At 43.1% G+C, this 17,570-nt stretch overlaps 1 protein-coding gene across 1 annotated transcript in view; it reads right to left on the reverse strand.

The window, feature by feature from the left end:
* The window catches only part of LOC109854314, a 42,197-nt gene that overhangs the window by 14,329 nt on the left and 10,298 nt on the right, over nt 1-17,570 (reverse strand). Inside the window, exons 2-5 of the mRNA XM_020427263.1 lie at nt 10,884-11,035; nt 10,701-10,777; nt 10,550-10,612; nt 2,722-2,808 (exon numbers count right to left, since the gene is read on the reverse strand). Coding sequence (XP_020282852.1) covers nt 2,722-2,808; nt 10,550-10,612; nt 10,701-10,777; nt 10,884-11,035 — 379 coding nt within the window. The remainder of the gene's footprint in view (nt 1-2,721; nt 2,809-10,549; nt 10,613-10,700; nt 10,778-10,883; nt 11,036-17,570) is intronic.

Here is a 17,570-nt window from a genome sequence, read left to right on the forward strand (position 1 = left end):
CTTCAACGTTATTCAACAGATTTTCTTCTCTCGCGGTGTCGGTCTCGACTATTTTTATCTCTTCGGTGATATTAAATTTATTTTCGGCTTTTAAATTATCTCGCGATAAATTCGCCGCAATCTGTTCGGACTCGCTGGATGAAATATCGGATTTTACAGTTGTCGTTTCGGTCGCGCGCTCCTTTGCCGCCTGCGTTTCAGAACTCGCGATGTTCTCGGCAGCGTCGAGATTCTTAAGCTCCTCGTCGCAACTATCCGTTTCGTCGTCGCGCGAACGTAATTTCGAAACGTCGTCGGTTTTCGTCTTAATCGCAACATCTTTTCCCCGCAACTTCTCGGGATCTTCCGTTTTCGCATCCCCGTCCGTCGTCCTCTCCGCGGACTGTTGTTGTTTGTCGTCGCGTCGATACTTGCAGATCTCCTCGTTGATGAAGTCTCTTATGTGCTGCGCCTCGTCTTCCGACAGCCTCTCGCCTTCCTCTTGTATGATTTCCAGAAAATTACTGGCGTAATGCGACGCCGATATCGATCGTTTCTTCATTTTCCGACGCGACGAGCCGCCCTTTTCCATCGCTTTCTCAACAGAGGATTTATTTTCCTCCGTCGCGGCGTCGTCGTCGTCTCGAGTAACTTTTTCGAGAGATCTACCTTCGTCTTCGACGAGCGCTTCCTCGGAAAAGGTCGGCAGTTGAAGACCCTCGATGAAGTTTCGCAGTTTCCTCTCGACTTCCTTTGGCATCACCGTGGCCCACATCGAGCTCGGGCATTCCGTTTCCGACTTGGACGCGAGTTTCTTTTGCTGACCGATTCGATCCGCCGACTCGGACGAATCTTCGCAATCCTCGAAATCCTGTCCCTCGAGCAATTCCTTTTCCGTGGATTCTCCCTCGGACTCGAATTCGACGATCGTCGTTGGCGCGCAATCGACCTCGACATCGCTGTCGTTAACCTCACGAATCTCCAATCGATCCTTCTCCTTAGTCTTCCGTGAGAGCCTCTTGGCCTCGGTGTGATCGAAAAGCGTCGACCCAATCAAATCCATTGGTTCTGATATCGTCACTATCGTCGACTCCGTCGTTCTGTTGCCACTTCCCGTCTCCAGGATGCCTACTCCGGCTATATGGCCGATCGTCGCCTCGAGCGGCAAACTGCTGACGGTCGTGATTTCGATTATCCTCGGCGGACGTTCCTCCAGTTCGATCTTCTCGATCCTGTGTCTGTCATCCGATCGGATTTTGCATCTGAGATTCGGCGATCTCTCGCGATCGTCGTTCTCGATCGAGTCAGCGTTCATCGAAGGAGAATTTTCCGGAACGGAGTCGTTCGTCTTCGTCGATTTGTCGTGATCGTCGTCGTCGTCGTCGTCGTCATCGTCGTGATCGTCGTTGCCGCGCTCGTTTCTCGAGCTGGCTGGAATTTCTTCCTCTTTGGATTTTCTCTGCTCGCTGCTTCGCGACGATTCCGTTGCAACGTTTGCCGGTCGAGGAGGAGGAGGAGGTCGATGCCGTCGGTGTCGATTTCTGCGGCCCCGATTGCGAGCGTTTCCCTGCGGCATCCTGACCGCGCGGCAGTCCTCCGCGTCGGTCGCGTAATCGTAATCCGGGAGAAGAACGCGACGATCTCCTACGACGATCGTGGAAAATCGTGTGCTTTTCGTGGAAAAACTTTTTTCGGAAAGTGCGCTTTTTCTTCTTCCCTTTTTGTTCTTTTCTTTATATCTTCTCTCGCAGGATTATCTTCTTCGGAAATATGTCGCGGGGTTCGTTTTTTTACAACACGTAACTTCTTTGAGCTTCTCCGCTTGCGGGGACACGCCGACGTTTTTCCCCCGTCGTGTATATCTACCTAAATATTTGCTACGCGTTTCTTCGCTCGGGATTTTCCCCGCGCGCGTTTGACGCGTCCTTATATTTTTGCGTTTAAACGACGACGACTCGTTACGATTTCTTTAGGTTCCTTTGGGAGAGAAGCAGCGGGATTTAAAAAGTTTTTCGAAAGTATATTACGAAAAAGGTGTTACACCGCGAGAAACTGCATTTCACAGAAAATTATTTAGCTTCGATCTTTCCCACGAATTCCAATTTTTTTACACGTGAAAAATAATTGATTTCTCGACTCGATAATATATATCTATAAAACATCTCTCTCTCTTTCTTTTTCTCTCCAATACATCAAATAACAATTTCTAACAAAAATAAATTAAAAAGTATTTAGATAAAAAATCTGATCTTTTTCATTTTTTATAAATTGATATCAGTATTGTGTATTAATGATATTTATTCACTCACAAATATATTGTTGGAATAAATTTTTAAAATTCTCGAAAAAGAACGCTCTTCAATTAAAATCCTTTTTTATTCTTTTAACGATTTGCTTTGTGCATTTAAAAATTTCTCTTGCAAAATATATAAATGTTCTTCCAAAATTCCCGAAAACGTGGATCACTTTCCGTTCAATACATATTGTACGGTTCTTAACCTACATATATTTTAGTTGTTTCTCAGTGAAAAAAAAAAAAAAATCCGACAGGCTTTCAGGGAGATCGACTCAGATAATCGCAAGATGCTTGATGAAGAAAAGAAAAGAGAAACAATATCTCAAATATGTATGTATATATGTTTCAGCGATCCATGCAAACCAAGCGTGATCTAGTCCAGCATTCCATTCCAAGTTTTATATATATGTATATTCTCTCCTTTTTATCGATAACAGGCCTCTTACCTTTCTTAATGTCGCTTTGTTGTTCGCTCGGGCAGCTCTTCAAAGTGCCGTTCTGATTGGCGTAGTTCTGCTCGACTTTTGTGTCATCTGAAAGAAATCGGTTCGACGATTGCGATGAACAAAGCGCGAATATCGTCTCTCTCGTAAGAGAGAGAGAGAGAGAAAAAAAAACGTCTTATTTATTCAAATGTGTGTTGATCTTGTCTCTGATCTGAACAACAACAATTTAAAATAAACTATTTCTTACGGTGAATCGAGAGATGTAAAATTACACGTCATCAAAATCAAAACTGACAGATTCCTCGACGCGTCACGTTGTTAAGTGACAGACCCCGAGTGGAAGACACGAAGAGATCTTTCACGTGTATCTTCAGTCAATCGACCGAAGACGAAAATTCGCAACACTCGCGAGCACGCTCGCGCGCGGAAGCGATGCGAGAGAGCGCGATGACGGAGATCCCGAAAACACATGCGCGCGTGCACGAGGCACGAATGAGCGCGTTAAATTTAGGCGAGAATTCCGTCGTCGACGACGACGACGACGACGACGACGACGACACCGCCCATGTTAAACGTCAACCACCAGCAAATCAGTGGCACAACCACGACCTGGTGTAGGGTACGTGAATTGCGATTATGCACTGAGCAACACGAACCCACCCGTCACCCACGAAACGCGCTCGCGGTCCCCACCCGCGGTCAGAGAGTCACGTGTTTTGTGCACATATCTATGTGCTCGGGAAAGACACACGCATGTTTCGATTCGAATGAATTTGCGCGCGCACGTGTGTGTGTGTGTGTGTGTGTGTGTGCGTGTGTCGTCTCTCTGTACGACGCGTCTCTCTGTACGACGCGTCTCTCTTTCTCTCTCGTCTGAATTCGAACGAAAAATTGTTTGATGCTCACCAGAGAGGAGGGAGTTCACCATTTCGAGCGGGAATCCGCAGCACTTAGACACTTTGGCGCGAAGTGTCGCGCTAGCGCTCGTTTCTGTGGGAAATATAGCGTGAAGGGAAAACGCGCTATATGTTTTGGAAGACAAGTGTTCGCGAGAAGAACGTGCGACAGTGTGTTGCGGGACGCAGAGATGTAAAAAAAAAAAAAAAAAGCGTAGCGTATATTAGCGCGCGCATTGCGCGTTGCGGAGGAGGATCCACGCTCGAATGTAAAAGTAACGCTTTGTGCGAAACGGTTAAATACTTGGGAGCTTCACGACGGAGTCTCGAAAAAGAAATCGATTCTATGCGAAGGAACGCTTTAATTCGAATTCGCAAACAATGTAAACCGATTATTGTGAGCAACTGGCGCGTAAGACTCCATTAATGCTCTTCTCCGTACACGCGCGCGCGCGCGCGCACACAAACGTGTATCCATTTGCGCGCGCGCGCGCGTGTGTGTGCGAGTGTTTGTATCCGTCTAGAATCCCCCTCTGAATTCATGAATAGCGCCGGTTCCGAGTTGAACTTCCTTCCGAGCACACAATGCCATCGGAGGTACCACTGTAGTCGTGCGAGCGCACCTATCTATTTTCCACACTTTTCATTGCGTTACATTTGTTTCACGAACGTACGTGCGTGTGCGTACTACATGAGATCCGGAAGCGACGACGAGTTTTTTTTTTTCGAACACACTGGTTGTTTCGAGCGAGTTGACCCGCTTAATTTGGTTTCGGCGAAGGAAAGACGTGTGTGTTAACCCACGAAATTAGGAATTTTAGGACGGAGTAGGGAGATGGAAACTCGTGTGCGTGATAGCGGTCGTATAAAAAAAACCACATATGTCACACGCGTAACCTTGCGGTTACGCAACGGACAGTCGCAATAAAATATATATATATATATATATGTGTATACGTATATCACGTTAATTGCGTAATGGGATCGTGGGAGCTTACACCGCGAGATTTGGTTTCACGCGCTGAAACACGAAAGGGATGACATCGCGAGAACGGAATCGCAAATTACACGTTGCGTCGAATATTTTATAGGAAAAATACAAATTTTATTTTCTCAAATTCAAGATTGCTTTTTACAAGACCGGAACAATTAACCCAAATGTAACACGCGCGGCGCTTTTTTATTTCAAGACAATTTATAATCGTCGAGAAATAAACAAGAAAAAATCAGACTCGAGAGAAGGGTGGAATTGCGCGACAACAAATTCACTCGGGGAGAGAAAATTGATAGAGAAGAAACATCGCGTGCGGCTTTTAGCGATGCCCGTTCGCCACAGGCGCGTTAATACGCAATGGGTGCGCCCCGTCATGCCCTGAAGGTGCCAAGCCCATGTTTCCGCGATCCGTGTCTTCCATCTTCGTCCTCCACGGTATCCTGCCCCGCCCTGCGCCCTTCACGTCCTTCTCCTTCGTACGAGCGGGCGCGAGCGCGGCCAAACCCTCCCCGCGCTAGGAGGGATTTCCTTCGATCGGATCGCCGATGCTCATCGCTTGCGCAATCGGCCAGCGTGACATATTTTATTGCCCGACACGACTCCGCGTTCGTTGCATAATCGATTACCCGTCACGCTTCGCGTAATTTCAACGGATCTAAGACCCGTGTGCTCTTGTATCTCCGATTGAGTGCAGATTTTTTATCAAAAAAAAAAAAAAAAAAAAAAAAACAATTCAGAAAACGGATGACTCCAGATATTCAAAATTTCAAGAAGTGGACAAAGCAGTTGGAGTCAAAAACACAGTTGTTTATTGTGTATAAATGTAATAATGATGATTTTCTTTATTTGATAGTTAATAAAAATGACGTTTCGACCATAGTTTTTGGTCGAAAAAAAAAAACCACCGGCACGTGTCTCGGAAAATGTTATCACGTTTTTCAAATTTCTTTTTTTCATTTAAATATTTACGTATATTTATATACGCGATATACACCGTCCTGCACTATCTTGTGTAAATAATTTGACATTAGTGAGACAAAGTAACATTTTACAAAATTTTTGCATACGCACACACACACGACAGATACTTTTTAGATATCTGGCGTGCGGTTTGCGATAAAGGAACAATTTCCGTTCAAACGAACCCGCTCAACAAACGGAGATTGCTACTTCCGGCGATGTATTGTTCGAGCGAGGCTGCTACTGGGACTTTGCGACGTAAATTGAGAACTGTTTCATCGGCTGTATTATCGGCATATATAAATGTCAAGCACACAACAGCTTCCGTCACGAAGGAATTAGTATGGTAATTGTATAGTTTTTCTTCGAGAGTCTCTCGTTAAGTTTGACGAATGCGTCGGTTTTTTTTTTGAGAAAACATAATTGTTCAAAATTCGCGAAACAGCATTGCGATGTTACTTCAATAAAATTCAAACGATTGTATATTTCGATTTTCGCTTCAAAAGAATTTTGAAAACATCAATTTACTTTTTGTGTGATCGAAGTTTAATATGCAATAAAAAATCTATTACTTAATATTTAAAAAAATTATATTTAAAATTTTTACATTGTTTCAAAAATGCAAAAAAAATTGCCTCAATCAAATTTCATTGCGATAAAAAATAAAGCGTATATATAATAAAACATTTGGTTTCAGCATAGCATCGGCGCAACACTCTCTTGTGGACTCTCCGCGCACACGTTCTCTATTTAAAGAATCAGACGACCCTCAAAAAGCGAGAACGTAATGACGCGTCACTAATTGCTTCTACTTCGTGCGTCGTAAGAGAAGTGCTTAGACGCGATTAAGTTTCAGAGACAAGAAACGTGTGTGCGCCGTGTACGCTTGTTCAATGTCAACGTTGAGTTTTGGACTGATAACGTGAGAACGGCGCTTCAGTTATTACACAATAATCTCACACTCTTTGATCTTGATAATAAAATCACTTGTGTAATATAAAAACAAACGCTATCGCGTTTTAAATTTTTTTAAGTTTATATTTTTCTCCGCCTATACATAAAATTATTGAAATCTCGTATGCCGTAAAAAGTAAGAAGAATCTCAATCGCGATCTCAGCGAGAGAACTTGATGAATATTTATTATGTGTTCGGACCCACCCGTTTAAATACACATCGCATAAATCTGCTTGATCGAGCTCCGATCGCGTTTTCCTACCTTTCATTGTTTCGACATCGAACGCGTTCGAACTAACGCCCGACGTTCCATCTCGACTCCCGGTCTTCGAGCTATCGTCCTGCGTAATCTCCTTTACGCGATTGTTCGATTCCGTCCTCGTTTCCGTCCTGCAATCCTCGCTCTCGTATCTCAACCCATTCCTTTGTTCGACAGATGTTCCCGAACGCTCAACCTCGTCTTTGAAGCGAACGGTTTTGTTCTCGCGCGGCGCGGATATCGGAAATTGCTCGCCGTGGCGACTCTTCAGGATCGGCGTCCTCGCGAACAAATCGCCCGTCGTGTGCTCGACGAACTTCAGACGCTCCGCCACAATGCGGCATTCCAAAGTATCCGCGCGCAACCTCTCGTGATCGTTATGCGAGACGCCGCCGTTTTCACGGACCAAGTTGCAACTCGTGCGAAACCCGTTGGGACTCTTCGAGTCTTGGCATCTGGTCGTCCCATCGGCAGGTCCTTCGGGAATCGCCACGGTGTTCATCCGTCTGATATCCAGGCTGTTTAGCTTGTTCTCAAAGTTCTGCCGGGTTTCCATATTGCGGAAGCAAGGCGGCGGGTCGATGAGGAACTTGAGCGCTTCCAGGTGCTCGTAATATTCACGCTCGAGCTCGCCGACCCTTCTTCCGTCGACTCCCTCCTGTCCGGTGTCGTTGCCTTTCGACGTTTTCGCATCAAGAATCTTCCGCTTCCTCGGCTGAACTCCATTAGACGTCGTCCCCGGGATTCTCACGCGGTCCGATCTGCCGTTCTCGTCGTTCCCGACGAATAATTTCTTCGAAAAACGTGTCGTCTTCTTTGGCTTGTTCTTCGTGGTGATGTTCGTTCTCACGGCTTTTCGCCGTTTCCACGAAGCGCCGAACTTGCGCATCGCGTTCAGAAATCGACTGTCGCGACGTCGCGACGACGCGATCTTTTGCGCGGATTCGAAGCGACGATGATGATGTCGTTGATGACGACGTGCGGAAGGTCGTTTCGTCATCACCAGAAGATCCGACGTCTCGCAACGACGCGAACGTCGCCGATTGAACGTCGTCAAACATTGAGTGCAATCGAAGAATTTCATCTTCTCGTGGGGGAAAAAAAAAAATATTAACCTCGAGCAGTTTTTTTTGGTTTTTTTCAGTTCAATTTAATTCCCATTTTTTTCTCCGGCTTCTTTGTACGACGGCGTCATGATTGCGAGCCTCGTTCGAGTTTAATTGTCGCCAATTGTCGAACGCGCGGCCTCGACAAATTTGCTTTCGTCGCCCCCGATTTGTCACGGCAAATTCAGTAGCCGCGCTCTTTCTTTCGTCATTACGCAACCGGGCGGCACAGCAGTTTCATTAAACACCGATTCGTAACTATTGTATCGTCGGATAATACCGCGCATTGTCGTATAGCCGCGTCATTCACATCGCACATCGGTCATATCCCTCCTCCTCCTCCTCCTTTGTGCGCGTGCATTTCCTGATCGAAACACTCATCAGCCTTACCTTTCATACGCTCAATCGAACGTGTTGTTATCACGATTTAAACCGTTGTTCGCTAAATACACGATCGAGCCAATTTTTATTTTTCCAACTTTTTTTTTCGCTTTTTTCCGAACGGCGAAAAGCCGTTGCGATCGATCGATCGTCGTCGTCGTCGTCGTCGTCGTCGTCGTCGTCGTCGTCGTCGGTCGTTGACTCGAAATTCTCACGTTTTCACAGCGATTAAACGCGCAAGTGTCGAATCCTCCTTGGAACAAACGGCCCGATGCGATTCGAAATTCGATTACACGACGTGCGGCGCGCTCGACAAGGTGTTCCCCGATACTGAACGGGAAGGTAGGTCGCAGCCGGCGGCCTCTCGTCGAAATGAAAGAAGAGAAGAAGAGAGTCAGTCGTCGTCTCCTCGACGACGTAGGGCCGTTCTTGGAGAACGGAGGGTGCGTCCGAACGGAGAATATTATTTGCCGCGTGTCGTAGTGGTGGCAGGTGTACGTAAGAGTGTGTACGTACAGGCTAAAAACAGGTGTGTCGTTGTGTATTTGTGTGCAAACACACACACACACACACGTGAGCGTTTGAGCGAGAGAGCGAAGCAAAGCGTGGGTATGTCTCTCGTCTGCATGTGCATCGTACCGCGACGATGAGGGCAATTTGGAGAAAAGTGCTGGTAATGATGGACAGAGTGGGATGATCCTCTCGGCGTATTCATAGTCGCCGCACACGTCATATACGTGATGCTTGTTAAAGCATCGTCATTACCCCGGTATTCGGACAGATTCGGGAGATTGTAGCGAGTTAATTGTCGGCGATTGACATCTCCTACATCGGGTCGTACGGGTCGATCGCTTGACGTTGGTAAATAAAATTGAAGATATATACGATATAGCGTACACAATCGAAATTGCAACAATTCGATTAAACTCGATTACATTTATTGTAATTTGTAACGGTCGAACTTGCACAGTGGAGTCGTATTAAAAGCTCCTATAAAAAAAAAAAAAAAAAAAAAAAAAAAAAAAGAGTGGCGACGTGTTAACGCCGCTATTAATTAAAGTGAGACTTTAAGGATCAAGTGGTAGCTCTCGGGGTTTTTTTTTTACAACTTTTTCTTCCTCAATATTCATGCAATCGTCAATATAAGTTCATCTTCTTTTAACACCAGATATTAACAGAATAAGTTTTAATTAGAAAACTTGCTTTCATCGTCGTCGGAGTTGAATCGCGAGAAACTTCTCGATTGCTTGAAATCGCTCGTCTTTTTTTTTTTCTCTCCCCTCCGTCTCTTATTATTGCACAGGTTTTTCGTTTTCGCGTTAAATGGTCAGATATATTGATAAACGGCGCGGCGGGAGAGGGTGTAACGGAAAGCCTGTTCTGATTTACTATCGGCTTCGGCCGAAATGTTGCCAAGGCTAACTTCGGTTTCTGCGGCGGTGTCGCGCATAAAGGAACACATAGCTATTGTTCGCCATTGAGATCATCGGAGATAATTAAACTACGCGCATTGTACGCTCAGTTAACTGGCAGGATTATTGTCCTCCAACCAAACACCGGCAGTCATGCGTGAGTGATTCCTGAGTTCTCTAATGTGCGTCACGACACACACTAATGCAGACGATCGATCGATCAAACGCAAGTCGCGCGAACAAACGCTAGTCGCGAATTATCGAAAATGTTTACACGCGCAATTGTTTGTAGTCTTGCAGTTCCGATAATATGCCAAAGAACATTCGCGTAAATCGGGCGAGTGCCCTCTGTATAAAGCAACTCCCGGTGTGTAACTCTCCGCGCGTTTCGATTACCGGCGGCGGAGTGTGGTTCGGGCGTTTGTTTTGGAGCGCAAAGTTCGTCGAGAGTTTAGCGCATTAATAAAAATTGATTTTAGAAAACGGTTCTCTTACGTGTAAACTTGTTTTTGCTACCACTACACACACGATTGATCGGAAATCGATATTGAATGCGGTAATTAAGCTCGTGGCTCAAACAGGGCGCGCCAATTAATTGGAATGTTCTCATAAATTTAACGTGTCGCTTGCAATTAATCACAAGCTATTCGAAACGCAACTCGTCGAAAAAGTTTTTTTGCCGCGATGATCCCCTCCCCTCGATTGTTAATTATTGATGCGCTTTCGCAATACTAAATACTAAATAATTGCGCTTCGCGCAATTTAACTTTTTTTTTTTGTTCAATTTTTTTCTACGTCAAAAAGTTACGCACCAATTGTGAATAACACAAGAGTCAATAAATTTTACAGGAAATGGCAAACTTACTGGCAACGTTTTTCTCCGCTTCCGTTCGTGTGCGCGTTGTAGTTGTGGTCTTTGTGGTGATCTCTGCGGCAATACGAAATGACAAGAATGACGAGTTGCTTTCGTACAACAAACGTAAAAATCGATCGATCGGCTTTCAGCGAATACTTACTGTTGTGAATCTCGGTGGTGGTATTTTCCTGCAAGCTGCTCTTGTAGATTCTTCTTTTCGGTGAGCCGATGTTATCTCTGCGAATGCAAATAATAAAGAAACAAGTTGTCGTTTTGAAATGCAACAAATATGTAACGAAATGTTTTTCTTCGTTTTTTATTCAACAGGAATCTCATTACTTACTGATTCAGACCGAGTTTTAATTGTTCTCCAGATGTGCGCAGCAAAGTGTGCGCCTCGCTGTTTGTCAGATCCCGAGTACTTTTTCCGTTGATGGTACTAATCAAATCACCCTCTCTCACGCCTTGTTGAGCCGCCTTGCTTCCCGGATTTACCTGCAATCCGAGCAGATAGCACATTTGTAAGTATAATTCAAACATTTGTCAATTCAGAAATGTAATTTTACAACCTAAATTAATGCACGTTCAATGATACTGAAATAATTGTAACCTCGAAGCGACTTATTGATACGAGAAGGTTGAGAATCACTGTAGTTTTTCGATGCGCCTGGAGGTAGGCAACGTTCTCAGACGTCGACACGCGACGCTGTCTGAAAGCAGTTGCACAGGCGAAAGAGCGAAAAATTATTGAATCGAAAAGAAATGAATCACGTTCTCGCTTAGAAGCGAATATTTCGGAAAAGTAACAAATAAATACATAAATATTATTTATAAAAAATGTATATACCGTAAATTTTAAAAATCACATATTATAAATAAAATATCCAATACCATAAATGAAGTTTTCCCGCATTTTTTTTAATTACAATTATTTGTTAACGCGTTTCACTTACGCTATCGCAAAAAGAATAGCGTTTTTAAAATCAAGAAGAAAAACTACATTCGCATTGCAACTACATTGCATAATTACCTCCGCACGCAGTCATTGCAATTGCCGTAACGCAGTTGAAAGAATTAAGTTAAAAATTAAGTTAGAAAGAGTATAATCTCTCCCGAGGTAAATCCCGAGGAAAATAAACTTTCTTTCGGCAATATCTCCGCAACGTCGAGTGGAGATTTAAGTCGCAGACGCTTAAGATTCTCACCGTGCCGTCGTACTTCCGTTGGCCGGATGAGACTCGGAACTTCAACATCCCGATGAGTTTCCACTCTCTACCCTCTCGCAGTTGACAGAACGCTAGTACTCGCACAACGTGAAAATGATGAAAAAAAAAAAAAAAAAGACCTCTCTCTTTGACACCAAGGAAACTTTTTAACGTAACGTTTGCGAACTCGTTTTACTTGTCGCGGTCTGCGAAATAAACTGTTCGTGTATGTGCGATGTCGCTTTTATCTTATACCGAAGACACACGTCAGCGTGTAGTTTTTTTTTTTAATAGTTTTCAAAATATTTTGTTCTCCAACATCTATCTCTGTAAAAAATCTTTCTACTCGATCGATTCTATTTAGCGTAAAAGCGCGCGCGCGCGTTTTATATTTGTTCGGCTATTAAAACAATCATTTAAATTCGCGTTGTGTTTTTCATGCACCGAGTTAAACGCATAAAAGTCGGTTAGAGAGACGCAAATTGCGTTGTTGGAATAACAGATTCGCTGCGGATTACGCGGTACGAGACAGATTTACTTGCGGTTGCGGGACAGATTCGAGAACAATTAACAAAGACGAGATCAGAGAGAGAGAGAGAGAGAGAGACGACGAAGGTACGAGAGAAGAGACGACGTGCACCGCGCGTCGAAGAAGAACGGCTACTGAAGAAAACTCGTGTCCCCGGACGGGATGCACCACATCGTTGGACCGCCGTCGCATCGGCGCCAGACTTTTCGGCTACACTCCGGGAACAACACCGGGGAGCTTTTCCGAATGACCTTCTCCTTCACGATGTTGTTTGGATTTCGTGAGAGGTACTGGAGTGTGAGAGACCGTGACGTACACGCGTGACAAAACGCGACCCGATTCTCAAAGGACTCTAAGGACTTCGTTGTTTACGCAAACTGGCTTCCGGCCAGACCGCGTTGTTAGACTTGCGTTGTTGTAATTACAATTTATATATATAATATACAAAGTCATCATACACTTGGTACTATCTCTCTACCAAGTGTGCAAATATTTGTCAAAACTTGTATTTTGTTAACTAACGAATAAAGTTGCCATCATATATATATATATATATATTTCTAAATAAACAAAAGTTTGTTTGTTGTTAGTTATATTAATCAAATAAAAAAGAGATAAAAAAAAAACATTTTTTGTCCATTAAAATGAGACAGAGATCGCAATAACAACTACAAAAATATATTTGAGGTGAAACGAACGAATGTGAACAAACGAACGAACGTTAAAAGCTGGCAAGCGGAATTCCACGCTTTACGCTTCGCGCGTAAATCTCTCGAACTTTTAATTATTATGCAAGACACGACTTTTTCCAAGTGCACCGACGAAACTCGAGTTCATTCCGCTTCATTACCAAGCAAACGTGAATTACAAAACTTTGCGATTACAGAACTTTTTTTTTTTTTGCATTAATAGAGAAGAGCGTTCTGTTCATAAATAATTAAAATCTCGATAAACAGCCGTTGTGTTCTTTATCGCTGGTTTCTAATTAATTCTGTTTCTCAAAAGCAATTAAATCAATCAAAATTTCAAAACATGTATAAATTGTTTGACAACATTAATATTTTACAAATAATACAAATTGTTTTAATTAATACTTTAATTTTCTTTCTATCTGTACGACATTATTTTGGAACATTGATTTTACGTTCAAATGCCGCGCAATTTCGTTCGATTATAACGACCCTTTAACCATCGGCGCGGCTAGCTAAGGGAAGGCCGCAGAAGCGATTGGAGAAAGCGACGAAGGAAATTGCTTTCGGGCGGACGCGGAATAATAGCGTCTAGAGGCGAGAACGCGGCGATGGAAAGCGAGGAAAAATCGGACAAGATAATATAGGACTGTTCGAGAGGATCATCGTGACCAACTTCGTGCGGTACCAGCGGGATAATAAGCGATCGCAGGACTACACAGAGAGAGAGAGAGAGAGAGAGAGAGAGAGAGAGAGAGAGAGAGAGAGGTTGCCCGGAACTTGCCCGCGGGTATTCGCGCCGCTTTTGCTAAAACGTTCGCATAATTCGTCCCACGTTCGCGAATAATTTCAGAAACGCGCCCGAGAGATCGGCCGAGGAATTCGGATAATTCCTTACGAAAGAGATAAAGAGAGAAGATCCGATTTTAAATGGATAAAATTTAAACAACTCTTTGACATATATTTAATTCTCGCGGTCTTGTCTCATCCATCACCGAGAAACTTGACTTTTTCCTTTCGAGCCTCATCGGCTTTCTTCGTCTACTTCGATAAAATTTAGAAACAATATATTTTCACGTCTCGAGACCAATTTTCGCCGTCAAGCTTCTTCTCGTCTCGCAACTCTTTTACCGTACTAGAAAATCTTGCGGAAGTGGTTTTGTATTTGATTATATAACGTTGTATCGGCGACGCTTCTCTCCGAGGCAATTTATACTCCCTTCAAGTATACACGCGCGGCAATCATGCGACGCGGCAGACCGAAAAATTGAATATATTCCCGGAGTGCGTTCGATACCGATGAAATCCCATCCTAATATTTTTTTTTTTTTTTTTTCCGCGAATTTTCCGACCGTTACGCGTCGTCCTTTGCATAAACTCCAAGAGAACAAATACCTAACGGTGACGAAAACCACTGGAACTCGTCGTTCGTTGAACCCGCGCGAACTTTGCGCGACGCTGCGTTTACAGAAATACGCTGTACATATTAAAAAAAAATCGTTTCTTTGTGTAATTTTTTTTTTTTTTTTTTTTTTAATAATGTCGTTTGTAAAAATCGTCTTTTAACTTCACGCGGTTGTAGTTTTTGTTAAACGACGTTGCGGAAAGAGACAAATAATTTTCTCGACTTTAGTTTCGTGACCGCGTCTTATCGCGCGAGCGAAGAATTCAGGATACAACCGACTTCGTGCCTGTTTTAATTGACGCGGTCAATTCGCGCCATTACGCGCGATTATCGCGCAACAAGACGTTACCGCCTCGCACAAAACACACTGTCGAAATCCAGGAATTATCGTTCGTCGTAGGATCGTTAGTAATTCTCTCCATTGTGAGCGACGTATAGGGTAAAAGACCCAATTACTGTCACCTGAATAATAAACTCTGGCGTTAGTGAATTGTTTTTACTACTTATTTATCAAAAACATGTGTTTTTCTTCTTATCTGATATTATTCGACGTCTCTAATATAAGGAACAAAATAATACCGTCTCTCAAAATCTCCACTCTCTCTCTCTCTTTTAATTATAAATGTAATAATTAAAAAAGAACGATGCGAGACCTATTACTGTCACCCCTAAAATGAAAGAAACGAGACGCGAATGTCGAGTGCTGGATTTTTGTTATTATTAATTGCGCTTAAAATTCTATGTTAGATTGTTTTCATGCGTAAATTTTTAGGATTTATTTAATATTTTAAATCAAATAGCTTTGGGTGACAGTAATTAGACAGGTGACGGTAATTGGGTCTTTTACCCTAGATTCCGAAGAATGGTGCTGTCAGTTCAGACGCGGATGTATATATATATGTGCGATAGAGGGAGAAAAAATCTTATAACTATTACAAAACTCGTCGGAAGATAACACACACACTGTCCGAACATATATCCGTTCGTGCTTTCCGAGTTCAACCGCGTATCGGGCCAAATATTCTCTAGGAAGTATATATGTACGTCGAGACGATGATGTCAGACACTCTTTATATCCGAAAAGATACTACGCTCTTTTACATAAATGTTAAATATCGTCTCTTAAACTACGCTCTTGTTATAAATTTATATAAATTTTCGAATTTTACATTCAATTCAAGTCTCCGTGTGTATTAACTTACACGTTTGTAAAAGAAGAAAATAAATATATATACTTGCACATATATATCTTCGGCATTGGCTCGTATTGATAAATAAATACTTAATATTGATAAAATATATATAAATTGTATTACAAAAAAGTTTGCGTTAAATATTGTACATCTGATGTCCGAAACGTGATCGTTCCCCCATCGCTCTGTGTGCGAAACGAGAATAACGGATACAAATTCGATGAGATTTTCGTGTAAAGCGCGACACACACTTCTCTAACGATCATTCAACGATCGGTTACACATAAAACGAGCGCACACAATAAAGCGCGCATAATGAGAGCGACGAGCGTAAACTTTCGCGCTTTCCGTGGAAATTCTCGCCGGAAGGTAAGTTACGACGCTGTCATCTCTCGCGGAGAGGATCGGAATAGAAATGGGAAATTGTAAAATGTGTCACGCGCCGCTTGCCGCGCGCAAGATGAAGAAAGAGGAGGGCATTGCGCATTTATCACAAAATAAAATTTCTCAAAGCACCCGCGGGGTGATGTTTCACCGAGACTCGGCGCTCGTGTTTGACGCATGGCTCTATAAATTCCACGACGGAAAACTCTCGAACCTTCTTTCCGCGGGCTTTCGTAAATTCGAGAAAAATATCAAATCGCGTATCCGCACGTATGTGTGTGTCTTACTCGATAAAAAAAAAAAAAAAAAAAAGATTTAAAGAACGCGTTCACATCATAAATTGCGTCAATATTTCGCAAACTATTCTTCGTTGACGATCTCGCATCGGCATTCGGATGCATCGCGTCAATTTGTTACTATTTTTCGAGTTTAATTTTTACACGCGTTATTTCTGACATCTCTCAAATGTGTATTATTTTATATTGTTTGTAAGACGGTGATCTTTTGTTCCGTTTCTCTGGGTGTTGGCGAGTACTGTGACATATTTCAATCCGGTTTTTAAAGAGACAAAGTGACTAAAGTAAGGTCACGTGACTCGAGTCACGTGTTGTTTTTCTTCTCCTCCTTGTCACGTGACTTTACTTTAGTCGCGTTTTTAAAGACGCGCGTTCGAGTGCGACTTCGTTGCGCGCGAACTTGGCGCGAGGAAACCGAAGAGGCGAATTCCCGTCTACGAATTGCGTATGCATAGAAAACGCGTAACAAGTCGAAGGGATTTCCAGGTAGTCGACACTTTCGAGCTACGTGAGCGGCATGCATCGCGCGCGCGCGCGCAAAGGAAACGCACACCACGTTGGAGAATATCTTTCGGTTTCTTTCTCGTTACAAAATCTCTGCGTCCGCGCTGATATACACGCTCTGTATATATATATATCGCGCGCTGTTGAATTGTGGTCACTTTCGAGGCGCGCAGACACTAAATTGTAATTTAGGTGTTGATCGCGGTCACGACGCCCCCGGCGATAAATCTGGGGACACCCGCCACGATATACGCGGCGTTTGCGCACCAAAGATAGCAGCACTTTATAAATGATAGCGCACCGAGAGAGAAAGAGAGAGAAATATATCTATATATATATATATTCCTATATCCTATTCCTATGTATATATACCTACGTATATATTCCGTATATTGCTGAAACGAATTCGGAATTTATGGCTTTCAATCGTAGCTGTTCGATCCAATTTTGACCGGAACGTAAATTTTCTCAAGGACCGTGTTTCTGGCAAAAAGTAAAGTGTAGATAGGTGGAATTGTACGTAATTGTTCAGCGAAAAAATATTGTCTTCTATTTTTTCACGCGTATAACATTTTATATCAATACATGCATATGTGTGTGTGTGTGTGTTCGAGTCTTCACGCTCTTTCACGAATATATCTCAGAGGTGGAAATTTCTCCTCTTCTCGTAAGCTCATCCTTTGAAGTCACATTAATTACGTCAAATTTTTTTTAACAAGGAGAAAGAGCCATTCGAGAGGATTAATTATTATAATTTTGAAACAAGACGTGTCTAAGAGCCGAGAAGAAAAACTTTTGGCGCGGATGAATTATGAGTTCTGTTAA

This window comes from Pseudomyrmex gracilis, unplaced genomic scaffold, assembly GCF_002006095.1.
Source record: "Pseudomyrmex gracilis isolate BER0280 unplaced genomic scaffold, ASM200609v1 scaffold_63, whole genome shotgun sequence".
Lineage (NCBI taxonomy): Eukaryota > Metazoa > Arthropoda > Insecta > Hymenoptera > Formicidae > Pseudomyrmex > Pseudomyrmex gracilis.